Here is a 16172-nt window from a genome sequence, read left to right as displayed (position 1 = left end):
TCAGATTTTCATGCAATGGAATACTACTTAGCAACAAAAAGGAACTAATTACCGATTCACTTAACAAAATGGATGAACGAACTTCAAAAACATTATGCTAAGTGAAAGAAGCCAGACACAAATTTAATCTGTACTGACAGAAATCAGATCAGTGGCTGTCTGGCCTAGGGGCTGACTACAAAGAGTCAGGAGGCAACTTTCTGAGGTGATGGAACTGTTCTGTATCTCATCCATAGCAACAGTTATGTGGGTATACACAACTGTCAAAATCCATCATTGTTCACTTAAATGTGCTTACTTTATTATATATGAATTATATTCCAGTAAAGTTGATTTTTAGATAGTTATAAGCTCAGAAGCTAATTCTCTTTTAGTCTAAATTAATGTAGATTTATAGTATTAAATTTAATTTGTTCAAGAACTAATTGATACTGATAACAGTCATTAAATATTTGACATACGGTACTAAGAGTATGGTTAAAAAAAATCTGTGAAATAGATAAGCCATACACTTAAAAGATCTTTTGCTTGAAAAAATTTTCTAATACTCTTCATAAGCTCAAAAGTACTTTTCATAATTTGTTATTTATATTTGTTACAAATTTTGAACAAAGGCTAAATAGTAAGTGTCAAGATCTTCTTAATGTTTATAGAAGTATCATGAGTTACCCACATGATAATCTTTTAAAGAGTGCAGCCATCTGGTCTGGTTTGTCAAAGCTGGTCCTCATTTGTGTTAGCACATCAACATTCTCCACCACAAGTTTCTACAAAGAAAAAGAAAGATCCTAGGTCAGGCACAGACATCCTCATGTTAATGAGATAAGAGCATCCTTGGAAATTACAATCTGGCAAGTAGGAAACACAATTCATGAAATCCAGATGCTCTATGCTATATACTTTTGTTCTTGTTTCAATAAAAGAATCTTAAAATTATTTACATATGATTAGTGTTCTTCAGTTTGAAAATTCAAGAAGGAAGACATACAGGGAAAAGCAACAAAGATAAGCAGTAGAATAAAGGATCACTTTATGCTTAGAAATAGAACAGCATCAATAATAAAAAGTAGACACTATACTGGATTTTAGGGAGCAACAACTTCCAAACAAAACAACAGGAACTTGCTAAAGTTAAGGCTGGCCAAAGACAGGCCAGAGTGTATGTCTTTAGATAATGAGTTCATCACTGGATATATATAATCAGAGGGAGAATAACTTGATGGGGTATGGTACCACTTGATGGGGATTATATTATAGCAGTGGTCCCCAACCTTTTTAGCACAAGGGACTGGTTTCATGGAAGACAACTTTTCCACAGGGGGATTGGGGGCCTGGAGGGCAGAGGTGCAGCTCAGGCAGCAATGTGAGTGATGAGAAGTGGCTGTAAATACAGGTGAAGCTTCGCTCTCTAGCCTGCTGCTCACCTCCTGCTGTGGGACCCAGTTCCTAAGAGGCCATGGACCCATCCGCAGCCTGGGGGCTGGGGACTGCAGTATTATAGCACAAATTATAAAATGGAAGTGTGAACTATCTACTTCTCTTTCATGGACTACTGAGAAAAGGGAAGAGAAACGGAAGAGATATAAATAAGGGAAGGGAGTGAAGGACAGCTATTCAGGAAAAGTATAGCTCATTAAAGAAGGTTTTTCTTAAAAAAAAAATTGGAAAAGTAATTTAGTTAAAAATTATAACTAAAACAAATATAATTAATTTCATTCTGGAAGAATAAGCCTGGATAACAGCAAACTGAGTTTCTAAAACAATGAGGGGAGAAAGTGAGTAAGACATTCTACTCTTTGTTGCATTGTTACCTGTGCCATCTGCCTTTACCACTAAGCTCACCACTACCACACCAGCTTTTTTCAATAATTCAAGTGAAGTTTATAATTTAATTTCTGATCTCTATATCTCTACAAAGTTCTTTTAAATCAGAATTTTCTTTACTTTTGGCTCTCTATGGTGGTTTTCAGACTTTACTACACATCACAATCACCTGTACAACTTTTTCCAAATATATATTTATATATCTCTCTCTCCAGGCTTCATCCCTGGATATTTCAATTCAGCAGACCTGGGTGGGAAGATATAGCAAGCACATAGTTAAAGTGCCAGGGTGGTTTTGTTACAAAGGAAAGTTAGTAACAAATGATTTAAGAGGACCATGAAAAACTATATAGAAAATCTATAAAAATCATTTTTCCTAAATTATTAATATAAATTTTGTTTAAGTTACTTGATGATATTACTTCAGATTATTTCTCATTATGCTCCTAATCAAATGTTCAGCTGAAGTCACATTTATTTGCTAAATTTAACTTCTATAGTCTTTGATTAGACTGTCTCTCTGGGCCAATTCAAAACTCTGTCAACCTAAGACTTGATTCAATACACACTCAAACTCTATGCCCAACCCTGATAGTGCTCACACACTTTGAACATAATACCACGTATTAGTGAATCACAGACTCCACTGAATTTAAAATACACCTTATTTTATGTGCCACTAAGAAAAAAAACCTCTACCAATACTACAAGACACATAACAATTTCAGAAATATTAATATAGGATAAATGGGTCTTAAGATTTATAAATTACGGTATTATTTATTAGAGGTAACATTCCAGTTTTATAGTTGAGGAAACAAAGGTTCAGAGAAGTTGGATAACTTGCTCAGTTACAATATTAAATGGTGGAATTTGAATTCACGCATGTCTGAATTAAAACTCTATGTTCTTAATCCTTAAAGAAATGGTTCCCAATCTTTAGTGTACATCGGGATGCTCCAGAGGACTTCTTAAAACACACATTGCTGGGTCCCAGCCCCAGAGTTTCTGATTTAGCAGGTCTGAGGTAGAGCCAAAAAAAATTGCATTTCTAAGAAGTTCCAAGGTAATGCTGATGCTGCTGGTCTGGGAACCATACTCTAAAGTATTTGTTGGCTTACTACTCTTACAAAGAGAAAAAAGTTAATGTCTCTTTCTTGAAAGTTTTGTTTATACGTTTAATTTTTTTTTTCATTTCTCCCTCGAATGCATCCTTACAACAAGGCTCTCTATATTTAAAACCATTTATTAATCCTGCTGACAAACGAAATGAAAGCTGGCAGTAGTAACTGGAATTTAACAAATTGAGACAAATCACATGAAGCAAATTAGGAGTATTTAAAAATGTTTTTAATCTACTTAGTATTCTGTTAAAAAGAAAGTGTTACAATTCTTGGCATTAATTCATATTTAAATTTCCTACTGCATTTGAAAAAAAGTCCTCTAGGACCCCATGAAGAACTAGAAGAACTGATCTGTAAAATGCCAAAACAATTCTTATGGCAGGACTGGACAGAGAAATTGACTCAATGGGCACAATTCCAAATGAAACACCCACCCAAGATTTTAGTAGGAAAGAAGCCTGGTTGTTTTCTTCTCCAGAAAGGAATAAATACATTTCACCACAAGTACACATGCATAGTGCTAAGTCTAACACAAGATGTATTCACAACCATTAAATATAAAGAAGCTCTGCTTTTTCTAATTGGCACACAAATTTACTCTTTGAAACAAAAAGGTCCTGAGCTAAAACAGGAACTAATTAAGATCACCTTTAAAATAAAAAGATGTAGCCACATAGTATTTAGTTTGTCATTTTAGATTAAATATTTAGAAAACAAAAATAAAAGCAAAGAAGTTATGGAATGATCTTAAAAAATATCACAACTCCTCCCAAAAAACACCGTATACACTCATTTCAAAAAGACTAAAATGCTACTGGAGCCATCACAATGGTCTGCGGAGGAGGGTATGAGTTACAGTCTTTTCAGAGGGATATTTGGCAATATCAAAAAAAGTTAATGTTCCTATTTTTTGATCCACTTTTAGAAATTTTCCCTATAAAAATGCTCAAACAAGTATGCAAACTATGTAGAAGTACTGGTTAAATGTAGAGAATTTTATACATGTATCTAAAACTGCTCCTTTCAGAAACCCACTAAAGTGAGAGGAAAAGTATAAAAAAAGGCAAAAACCTACAAAAATAAAGGAAACAATAGAAGAAAGAAGACCAAATGGAAGATGTCAACAAATTTCTGGAAGATGAAAATGGAGTAAAGAATAAACAGAGGTGAAAAAGTTGATTTGCAAGTTCCTGTAGAGAAGACATAGTGTAGAAGCAAGTTAATATATGGAAGGAAGGGATCAGAAATTGAAGGCAGTAGCACAGGAAGGCCTGAGGCTAAAAACAAAAGGATTACTAGGTCTTTATGGGGAGTAGTTAGTTATACTCTAACTTCTTGCCACTTTAGGAAGTTATGCTGACAAGATGGCTCTAAATTCAGGTTTGGATAAAGTGGCAACAGAGAATGTTGTAAGAATCGTGCCAGTTAGATATATGACCACCCTCTACTGATCTCCAATAGACTTGCACTCTCCAGCTGAAGGTCCTTGTGTTTGAAAAATTACTTGCAGAAATCATTTGAAGCCTAGGATAAAGATACCTTTCTCCAGAGACGATCTGTGTTAGCTTCTGCCAAGTACCTTGGGGCATTACTTATCTAGGACTACCTTAACCCAAGCACGCTCAAGATTTGAGATTCTCTGGACTAAGCAAGAAACACAAATAAGGCTGTAAATCCTGGGGAGGGGTGAATCATTTTCAGTTCACCCTTACCCTGAAGGTACAAAACTTTGGGGTGTCTATGTAAAGAGAGTTGGGGAAGAATTAAGCAAACTTCCTACTCCCTATTTTGGGCAGGCTCTGGATTTAGACTACTGACCCCCTTGCCCCACAAGACCACCAGAACTACAGCTCAATTTTACAAATGTGTTACTTCTGAATCAGTAAATGTCCTCAGGTCAAAAGTGGCTTCCAATGCCACTCCTCATGTCTCTGAGTTCCAGGTTCTCCTTGACATTAGCCCAGAAATATCTATTTTTTTTTTTTTAGCCCTTCTTTAAAAGAAGATTCTGTTTTTAATATAATATATCTCTTCAGCTTTTTAAGTTGTCCTTCAGAGAAAAGATGGTCTGAATTACCTAGCCTACCAATACTGGAAAGAAAAACCTACAGGTTCTTTCCTTTCTGTAACTCCAAAAATTATGTTATCCTACAGAAAGTAATTTTGTAGGACACTAAAAAATATAAAACAATTAGAATCATCACTGACAGAATCAGTACTTTTAGAGATTTACCTCAATGAGATAGACTAGTATATAACACACTGAACTTGTCTGTATGAAAATCATTATATTATGATCTACAGGATTTCTTTCGTAATAAAATACAAGAATACATATAGAAGTATGACTCAGTACACAAAGGCTGAGAAAACAGTCATGAATAACATCTTCTGCAGTTCTTAACAACATGCAAGTAGTTGAATCCAAAGCAATCTGGATTACTTCTTGGGATTGTTAAGAGGGACCCTCAAACAAAATCATTGTAAAGCATTGCACAATTCCAGAAAACTGAATCCTTAGGACTTTGTTTTGAAGAAACCTAAATGATGAAAGTACAATACTAGAAATGTAAAGATTTCATATGAAGCCTTTTGAAAACTATAATATTTGAACAAATCAGGATTTAGTATTTAAAAAGCAAAAAAGTAAAAATAGAAATACCAAAACATAATGATTTTTAAAAATTCTTCCTACAACATTAAATCATTAATAAAATATGCAAGTTATTATGAAGGTAAAAGGAAAAGTCAAGTAAGGAAGATCACATAAGAGATTACTAAACGGCTAAAATAGTTTCAGAGAAAAAATGTTTTCGTATCCAAAACCATCTTGGTTTTAGAGTATATCATATGTAATGAGAAACCCAGGCCAATTCACACCCATGTACCTCAAAGGCAATGAATCTAAGCTCCTACACCAGAAGTTTATTGTGTCTAGGTTTTTGACTCAGGTTTAGTATCAAATATTTGAAAAAGAATCCAGGCAAGAAAGAACAGTCTTGAGTCAGTGAATTCAACAGCATTCAAAAAGTCAATGTTATTTATGCTATTTCCATATCAACTTTAAATCAAATTTTAATAATATCTAACCAAGAGAGAATACAGTCACTCCATAACATAAGAGAGAAATGTTAAAATGTAAGTTCTTTACATTTCTTCTCAAGAATACGAATGTATTTGGTAACATTAATACTTAGGGACAAGGCTGTAATAGTAAGTTTGTAAAAGAAGTGCTAGCAGACTAAGATAAAATCTGTACTTAAGAAGAGATCCTGAAATAATAAGATAAACTTTACTAAAAATAACTTATCAAGCATACACTTAGGTCTAAAAATAATTGTACAAATTATAATATGTAGAAAGCCATGGTTTAAGATTAGCGTATGTGAAAGAAAAAAACAAAAGAAAATTTATCTGACTGCAAATTGATATGAAAACAGTAAGGCATAGCTACTGAAAGTCTTAGAGCTATATTAAACTGTGTTAGTAAGTACAGTATCCAGATTAAATATGTGCACCCTCACTAATCAAACCTCTGTCTGTACTTCTCAGTTTAGGTACTATTCGCTAAGAGTGACACCAAAAAGATAGAGTTTGTACGGAGGAAAGAGTGATAAAGATTGCAAAGCGAATGAATATGAATATATTTCACACAAGAAAAAAAATACATGACAGCAGTTTTTAATACGTGAAAGGTGATCTTGTCAAAGGCAGTCTCTGCCTCTTGACGTAAGAATGAGGATTAATCAAAAACTATTACTTAGATATTGACTCAACATAAACTACAGATACGTAGTAATTGATGAGACTGCCTCATTTTCATACAAGATCAGATGATACACCTAGAAAAATGCAGCCGGTGTTCCTGCATCAGATGAAAGTGGGTTAGATAACTGCTGAGATCCCTCTCAGTTCTACAGGCAGTGTAGCACGGTAGTAGCATAAAGCTCTGGAATTAGATAGACTTCATGGGTTCAAATTTTGGTTTCACCCCCTATTAACCATGTAAGCCCAGACAAGTTATTTAACCTTTCTTGACTTTACTTTCCTAATTTGTAAAATAGGGAAGACACCTGTTTTAAGGATTTAAAAGAGTTAGTATTTATAAAGAGATCAGAGAAAGCCTGGAACAAAGAGTCAAGAAAGTCGGTTATTTTTATTTTTGCATCCAACAAAAACTTACTGAGTGCTTACCATGTGTTGGCAAGCTATTACAGTATCTCAGTGAAGAGTATCTGAGATGACACAACAGCAAGTAGGCCAGCCAGGCTGCAGGAAGAAAGGAGGTAAGGAAAAGCGGAAGGCCAGATCCTTACAGTTCTATTAAGGACGTGTCTGAACTCTCATAGAAATGAATTCAGAGAGACCCAAATTAGGGTATTTTTTTATTACTGCAACGTGATAATCAAATTAAACAGCAAAGAAGCACTAAAAATATTGACAATTCTAGTAGTGCCTATTTATTCAGTCTGAAATAAAAAATAGTTGGCAAAAGTGAAATTACTGAGCCATAATTCCTTTATTATCTCATACTGAAAAGAATACAAGAAAATAAATTGAAGATGAGAAATTTGTTACCTGAAAATAGGACAGAAAAAGGATCATGTATTTACAGGAGAATGAGTCCAATAAATAAGAATAATATTGCTTGTAAAGAACCAAAACTAGCATTTCAATGTTTGTGTATTTAAAACCATACAAAGTATATAATTTATGTATTTAAAATACATATTATAAAGTATCTAAAAGTTGATTTTTATATAAGAACTGCAGAATACTCTAAAAAAATAACAATAAGAGGATAATGATACGACAAATACCAAAATAACATTTATTCAGTGCTTATTGTATGTCAGACACTATGCTGAGTACCTAAAAGTGTGATATGAATTGTCTCATATAATTCTCTCGAAGTCAAAGCTTAGTGAGTTTAAACATTTGCTCAAAAGTAAAGCTTATAAGCAACAGTACTGTGCTTAATTTGAAAGCCTGAGTTCCTAATCACTGGGTAATACTGCCTCTCTTTTTTAAATGTTTAAATATACTAAGCTTTTAGTCAAACTGACTCTTGCTATATATTTTACTCAGCAAAACATTACTATTAAATATTATTTAACATTTAAATTATTAAACAAAATATTATTAAGCTTGTAGGAATTAACTTATTATTTAATTTTCAGTAAATCAGATTAACACATTTAGAACTCTAAGTGCTACATTTCAAATGTGAGCTACTTATCAGTACCATATACTATTTTCTTCAGAAATTAAAAATGCAAGGCACAAATCACCACCAAAAAACTTACATAAATAAAAAGGCATATTTCAAAACATGCCTTTTTTATTCTGTTCGTAAGTTCAAAAGTTTTAGTGGCCCAAGCTCAAATTCTTTCAAAAACTACACAGTTACTATATATACAGACTCTTCAATATAAATCCCCTTAGCACTGAGATATTTCTAAAAAGCTTTAAAAAAAAGGTTATTTAAAACGTTGCTTCAGTTCCTCAACCTCTTTATTGAAACATTAAGCATTCTGAAGACACGTTTCATCCAGCTTAAAAGGCATAAGATAATTTAAAAGATCACTTAATAAGAAGAAAAAACAATAAGCCTAATGTTTGTATCATAATCTGTGGAAATCAACACATTCAAACTACAAATCTGAGCACATTTTTTACTTTGGCTGGAATTTTCAACCTGGTATTTCAAAGAAAAACATCAAAACACAATAGAATGAAAGCTTGACCAAAAGCCCAAAAATCTGAGTTTTAGTCCCCTTTGGCAAGTCAATACACCTCTTCAGGCTTTCTATTTTCTCACCTGTAAAACAGAACTAAACTAAGATGCCATCAAAAGGCCCTGCCAGCTCTTTAATTTCATTTACATATTAGAACTTGCATGTCAGTTTAAAACAATTAACACTGAGGCTTGTTGCTCACAATCCTGAAATCTTTTCCAGGAATTAATGTTTAAAAACTAAAATTGATAAAAACTGTATTACCTTAAGTTCAGCAACTTGTGATGAAATATGCCACATAAGGCTTTCACTTAGGAACTTCATACCATACGGGCCTAGTAGTTCTGATAATGATCTCATTTCTGAAAGAAAATGTAATTAATTTCATGCTTTTGACAGAGCAGAAAGTTGACATTAACACATACCATTATAAAAACAAATTATTCATGCAAAATCCTGAGAAAAGCCTCTGGAATAAAAAAAGTAACACAAAATGCAGAAGTACTTCTAAGATACAATATGCAATTATGCATATAAATGAACTAAAATAGTCACAACAGAATGAAAAGCCAAAAGAATCAAGACATCATCAAAAGAATCAAGTTTTCTTTATTCTCTAAACCATGATACAGAACTATTCACCTGATATGTCAGAATATTCCTCTGCATTGAATGTTAATTCATTTTCTGTAGGTAAGTTCACAAATGCTTTCATTGCAGGAAAATAAGCTATATGGCCATTGCTAACTTGTCTTAACAAAGTTTCCAAATACCTGAGAAGAAAAGAAAATTTATAACCAGGAAAAATTATTTAGTTCAAAATTTATTATGGTATATATTCCTGCATATAATTTTAAGTTGACTGATAACATGAATGAGCATGTATCCATAAAAAATTAGTTCTCCTAAGTAATTCATTACAAAGAAACTTTCTGGTTCCCAAATTTCTAAATATGTTCCTTACCAGTTTGTATATAGACTTGTAATAGTTGGCTCTCCATGACTATCTAAATGTTGTGTTTGTTGAAGTAGAACATTATTAAATACTCTTGTAATATCAATCTGCACATAATTTTCTATTGACTGGAGTACGGTCATGTATGCTCTTACACTTGTAAGAAGCTCTGATGGTTTTGCAATTTCCTGTGTGGCTTGATTATACATAGTCATCCCAACAATTGACCTGTGGGGTAGAGGGAGGAGAGTAAGAAAAGAACTCTAACTTTTCCATTTATGTAAATAAACCATTCAATCTACTGATAGCTAATGTTAAGTTAGCAATAACATTAACTTTAAAAAATAATTTGTTACAAAGCTGTAAAATTACTACTACCATTATCTTCCCAAGAAACAACCTAAAAAAAGAATGAATACCTAAAAACTACAATGAAACAAGAATAGAAATGATTAAAAACATTCTAAGAACATCAGTAACAAAAATGATTAAAGCATAAAGAGGGTTTTAAAAATTGCTTTAACATACTGTTTGTAGCAAAGACAATGGACTATTTACTCCAGTTTGAATTCATTTGGCACTGTTATGTGTCAGGAGTTTTTTTAAGGCTTTATATAAATTACCTACAATACTCACATTTAATTGCCCTACTATGTAGTTATTATCATCATCATTTGACAGATGAAAAAAAACTAAGGCTCAGGACTTAAGTAAACTGATAAAGTCACTTTATTTGGAAGTGGTATATCTAGGCTTTGACCCCAAGTCTGCCTGAATTAGTGCTGCCTCTCCACAAACTCCATGACAGTTAAACAAAACAAGGCAACAAACAAACAGCTTTATTCTTTAATCATTCACAGCACATAAAACATAGTCCTGATTATATTACAACAAAACACAAATTTTTAAAACAGTTCCCTAAATACTTTTCCCGCATTGGCTACTCCTATTTTACTTTCTTTAAAACTCCCTGAGCATTAGATCTATAAAGCCCTTAGACTTGTTATGTGTATGAATGGATCCTAAAGACAACAGACAAATCTGATCACTAGAAACAGGCCCGTAAGAGCCAACTCAAGATGAAATTTGCTACCCTTGTGTATAGCCCCTAATACCGTGTTCAAGTGATCAGCAAAAGTAAACCCACTAATACTTATAAGTTATTTGTCCCGGCACAAAAATCTTTCCCAGGTAAACAAGTGGTTCCCCTTGCCTTGATCCTGATCACTAAGTAGATGTTTGATAAAAAGAACATTTGCTTCTCCATGGATTAAAAAACCAGATTGTTTACAGAAGGAAAACAAGGCAGCTATAAACTGAACCCTACCTTCCATCAACCAGTCTCCTACCCCCACCCACTTGAAAGAAATAAGTATCAAAAGACATACGTCCCTTTAGTTTAAATACTAAGGCCAGGCCAGGCCAGGCGCGGTGGCTCATGCCTGGAAACCTAGCACTTTGGAAGGACGAGGGAGGATTACTTGAGGCCAGGAGTTCAAGACCAGCCTGAGCAATAGTGAGACTCTGTCTCTACAAAAAAATTGAAAAATTAGCCAAGTGCCATGCCATGCACCTGCAGTCCCAGCTACTTGGGAGGATGAAGCAGGAGGATCACTTGAGCCCGGGAGTTTGAGGTTACAGTGAGCTATGATGATGCCACTGCATTCTAGCCCAGGCAACAGAGAGAGTCCCTGTCTTAAAAAATAAGGAAGTAAATAAATAAAAATTAAAACAAAAAAATAAATAAAATAAATACTAGGGCATTCTGTGTTTTATTGTCAGGATGCCAGCCTTACTAAGGAGAGCAAAAGACAGTCTTTGTTCATCATCAGTGTCTTTTCAAATCGACTGATAATGTAACTTTTTTTTTTTTTTACTTTTTTTTTAGAGACATAGTCTCGCTCTTTTGCCCTGGCTAGAGTGCCATGGCGTCAGCCTAGCTCACAGCAACCTCAAACTCCTGGGCTTAAGCAATCCTTCTGCCTCAGCCTCCCAAGTAGCTGGGACTATAGGCAGGCACGACCATGCCCGGCTAATTTTTTCTATATATTTTTAGTTGTCTCGATAATTTCTTTCTATTTTTTCAGTAGAGACAGGGTCTCGCTCTTGCTCAGGCTAGTCTCGAACTCCTGACCTCGAGCGATCCTCCCGCCTCAGCCTCCCAGAGTGCTAGGATTACAGGCGTGAGCCACTGCACCCAGCCAATAATTTAACATTCATAAATTTAGTGCCCATTTATATACTGTCCTATTTTATTCTCTAATTCTTATAGTCTTATCAACTGTAATTCTAAGCTTTATATTATTTCAATACTACTTATACTACATTAACATTTTCTTTAATAAATAAGTGTGTAACTTTAGAAAAAGGTTGAAGCAACATTTATAAATATCACTTTAAGAAGTACATATATATAACTTACACAATTCTAATTAGAATTGAGACCTCAAGTATCTAAAATTCTACTGGCTTAATTAATAGCATACAATTGAATTCAGAAAAGATGTAAGAAATCATCACTGTCCTGAAGTTTTCAAATATTTGACTGTGACCTACTGCAAGACATGTATCTACTACAACTCAGTACACACACACACACATATGTATATATAACTGACAAATTTCATGCATCAATATTTATACCTACTGCATGCAATGCTCTGTTTTTCTATTTTTTATTTCCCTCCCTTCTTTCTTTCTTTAAATGTTGAATACAACCTAAAAACTGATTTCATGACCCTACTGGGTTGCCACCTGCAAGCTGAAGTACACTGATTTGCTCTAATCTTCTCATTTTGCATATAAGGAAACTAAGACTCAGAGAGATTAACTGGCTTGCCCAGTGTTACTGGTTAATAATAACAGGCATAGGAAAAGAATTTGAGCAATTTAAGCAATTCTCAGTTCTCTATTCTTTATATTTTCCAGTTCATTATTCTTAATGCTAAATACCAGTTCTACTAATGCTTTTCCTTATAAAAGAAAACACTGCAAAGATTAATAATAATTATAACAAACTCATTAACTGAATCAACAAACAAAAACACTTTATGTTCTTTCTTACTTAGTAAAGCGGATTTCCAGATGAGAAGTCAAATATTCTCGTGGGGTAAAGGTATGTTCCCATACCACCATGTTGGGTACATAATTTATAGAGAAACATAACTCTGAAAGTGCAGTGTGCAATTTATCAAGGCTGGAAAAAATTAATAAGCAGTAAATAAAATATTCAACATTTCATCATAGGCAATACAAAATTAATTTTATAAACATATCAGGTTTTATTTAGAGATAATAATTGCAGAATTTGATTATTTATATCTCCTAAACTAAGTTCAAAATCTTTAAGGATGTAACTAACATTTGAGAATAATTTTCTAAAGGATACCATCATTCATTTCTACATTTAGATAGTGATGACTGTACTGACTTAATATACAATAGGAAGAGCTTATTGTACGCTCATAATCTCCAATTCCTGTTATACTTTCTGTTACAAGACAAGGAAAATTGTCTGAAAAGGGCAATTGCTTGATCAACTTAGAAAGGAAGAAAGTAGAAAATTTACCTTAAACAAAAAATATTTATCCAATTATTGCCGACCTACACCTCCCCTCCAAACAATTAAATAAGCAAAGAGCCCTGAATGCTACCTGATCTGCTATTTCTGTTTTAAAATAATGATATCAGGTATGTTCTAATATATCATAAACATGCTAAAATGAAGTCTCAGATATCTGATTTTAAATAAATTGAAAATTATAGATTGCTAACAACGTACCCTAAAAAATTTTTTAGATGTATTCTTGGCCCTCAGTATTCAGTATGGAAGGATAAATATCATCTATTACATATATTTTCTTCTAAAAGCCAAAATCTGTATTTTGGGATCAAATAAACACTAACAAGCTAATCAAGTTCACAAAATTTTTTTTAAATGGTTGGAAAATGAAAAATACAGAATTACTAGTATTTCCTCAGTATTGATGCCACACAAAAAATGAAAAAAATCTTTTACCCAGAAAAAAAAGATACAATAAAAGTAGACGGCTTACTTGGTCACCACCAGCCTGTTTTTCCTCATGCTCTCAACACCTGGTTTCTCTCTTTCAGGTTCCCCTTTCTTACCAGTCTGTTTTTTTGACTTCTTATTCACTGCTTGACTGATGGTTTTGGCACAATGCTTGGGAAGCAACTAAATTTAGAAAAGAATGAAATCTTAACATTACACCAATCACTTTGAAAGCATAATAATTATTCAAGCAAACCTTGGCTGAATCCAGACAATGTAGCAAATATTGTGCTGGTACTAAAGGACAGAGATATAAGTAGGATGTAGAGCTTACTTGGGTAGCCCACACAGCTTGGTGGAAAATAGAAACAGGTAAATCTTGTATGAAGAAACACTTCATAGAGGAAATTATATTTAAGGCTCATTTAAATTATTTCTAAAAGATAAGTAAAAACATACTAGGCAAGCAAGAAACGAGAAAGAACATTTTACAGGAAGGATTAAATGGCCCATGAAAACAAAACTATATAAAGACACAATGTGTTCAGAGCCTATTGAGAACTACTCAGTGGTGGAGCATAAAGTGCAAGGTAAAGTAGAGAGGTTTCAGCTATTAGGGAATGCCTTGAATGTCAAGCTAGAGGCTCGATTTTAAACTGCAAACAATCCCAAAGGACAGTGACAATTTTTAAAAGCAGCCACAGTATGAGCAGATATTTCCTAAGGCTAACTCTGACGCTGGCAGAAGAAAACAATGATATGAGGAAAATGATAACATGGACAACTAGATCACAGAACTGCTAGAAATAGTTCAGATGAGATAGGAAAAAGGGATAGGAAAGTGTAATAAAAATTAAGAAAATGGCCAGATTTGAGAGACTTCTGAGAAAAAACTCACAGTATTCAGCAAATTAGATGTGAGATAGAGGCAGGATTCAAAGATGACACAAAGATTTCTATCTAACACATTGCTAATATCATTGATTACAAAAACAAGAGACAAGTGGGAAGTAATTCATTTAGTTTAACAGGTAACACAGCAAGCAGACAAGGAATGAGAAAGAACATTTACATAGGAGAGCTGCACTGTACAATACAGTAGCCACATGCTACAGGTGGCTGTTGAGCACATGAAATGTACCTAGTCTAAACTTAGTAACTTAGTTCTAAGTGTAAGCTACACAACAGATTTCACAGATTTAGTACAAAAAAATAAAATATTTCATTATTAATATGATTACATGCTAAAATACTAACATTTTTGGATATAAAGAGTTAAACCAATAAATTTCTAAAATTAGTTTCACCTGTTTTTTTTATGTTTTTTAGCGTGGCTACTAGAAAATATTAAATTATATATGTGGCTTGCATAATATTTCTCTTCAACAGTGCTGGGCCAGAGAAAGTGATTTAGTCATTATACATAGATGGTAACAAAAGCCATGAAGTGGGTTATATTTTGAAAAATGCGTAAGAAATTGTATTGCATTTGTGTTATGACAAAAGAGTTCCTTCTTATACAAAAAGAAAATTTCTGAGGAAATTGGCAACTTCAATATTACAGAGAGCAAGTGTTGAATCTCTTTAACTCCTGACATTAAACAGAGCTACTAAAGCACAAAACCAAAACCCATGAATAACATTTTCTACAAAATCAAGTTTCAAAGTATCTCCACAACCCCCAAAATACAAGTGGATGGTGACAAAACACTACCAAGAACCACAAGACCTATGTGTTTGTTTGGAAAAGTAGAGGGGTAACTATAGGGAACCTGAAGACCCCAAGAAAAAGGAATCCCAAGAGCCTGCAGGTATTCACTCAAAAGCATAGAGGACTAATTTGCAGATAAATGCACGAGGCCTATAGTAAGGTTTGATGGGACTGGAGCAGTTTAGTCCCATTAATTGTCTTTTTCTTTTTTGAGGCAAAGTCCTGCTCTGTCACCCTGGCTGGAGTGCCATGGTGTCAGCCTAGCTCACAGCAACCTCAAACTCCTGGGCTCAAGCAATCCTATTGCCTCAGTCTCCCGAGTAGCTGGGACCACAGGCATGTGCCACCATGCCCGGCACATTTTTTCTATATATTTTTTAGTTGTCCAGCTAATTTCTTTCTATTTTTTAGTAGAGACAGGGTCTCACTCTTGCTCAGGCTGGTCTCGAACTCCTGAGCTCAAAGGATCCGCCCGCCTCGGCCTCCCAAATGCTAGGATTACAGGTGTGAGCCACCGCGCCCGGCCTAGTCCTACTAATTGTCAAAATGATCAGCCAGAGCCCTCTACCAGGTCAGTGCCCTATGTGGAGGAGAAATCGCTAGGAATGGAATCAAAATTGAGCAAGATAAAGACAACAGAGATGAAGGAAAGAGAAAATAAATGTGGGAAAGGAAAAAGTTAGGAAATCTGGAATAGCAAGCAGTCATACTTTTGTTAATACTAAATGGAAAGAACAGGGCAAAATTTGGCCCACCATCTGTTTTTGCAGAAGTTTTAATGAAACATAGCCACTCATTTGTTCACATA

General features: G+C 34.0%; 1 protein-coding gene across 2 annotated transcripts in view; it reads right to left on the bottom strand.

The window, feature by feature from the left end:
* The window catches only part of NCKAP1 (NCK associated protein 1), a 98450-nt gene that overhangs the window by 15946 nt on the left and 66332 nt on the right, over window positions 1–16172 (bottom strand). For both annotated transcript variants that reach the window (XM_045559792.1, XM_045559793.1), the window contains 6 exons: window positions 13697–13836; window positions 12706–12837; window positions 9651–9869; window positions 9329–9459; window positions 8951–9048; window positions 674–767 (listed from right to left, as the gene is read on the bottom strand). In XM_045559792.1, coding sequence (XP_045415748.1) covers window positions 674–767; window positions 8951–9048; window positions 9329–9459; window positions 9651–9869; window positions 12706–12837; window positions 13697–13836 — 814 coding nt within the window. The remainder of the gene's footprint in view (window positions 1–673; window positions 768–8950; window positions 9049–9328; window positions 9460–9650; window positions 9870–12705; window positions 12838–13696; window positions 13837–16172) is intronic.

This window comes from Lemur catta, chromosome 8, assembly GCF_020740605.2.
Source record: "Lemur catta isolate mLemCat1 chromosome 8, mLemCat1.pri, whole genome shotgun sequence".
Classification (NCBI taxonomy): Eukaryota; Metazoa; Chordata; class Mammalia; order Primates; family Lemuridae; genus Lemur; species Lemur catta.
This window is presented reverse-complemented; position numbering and strand designations above follow the sequence as displayed.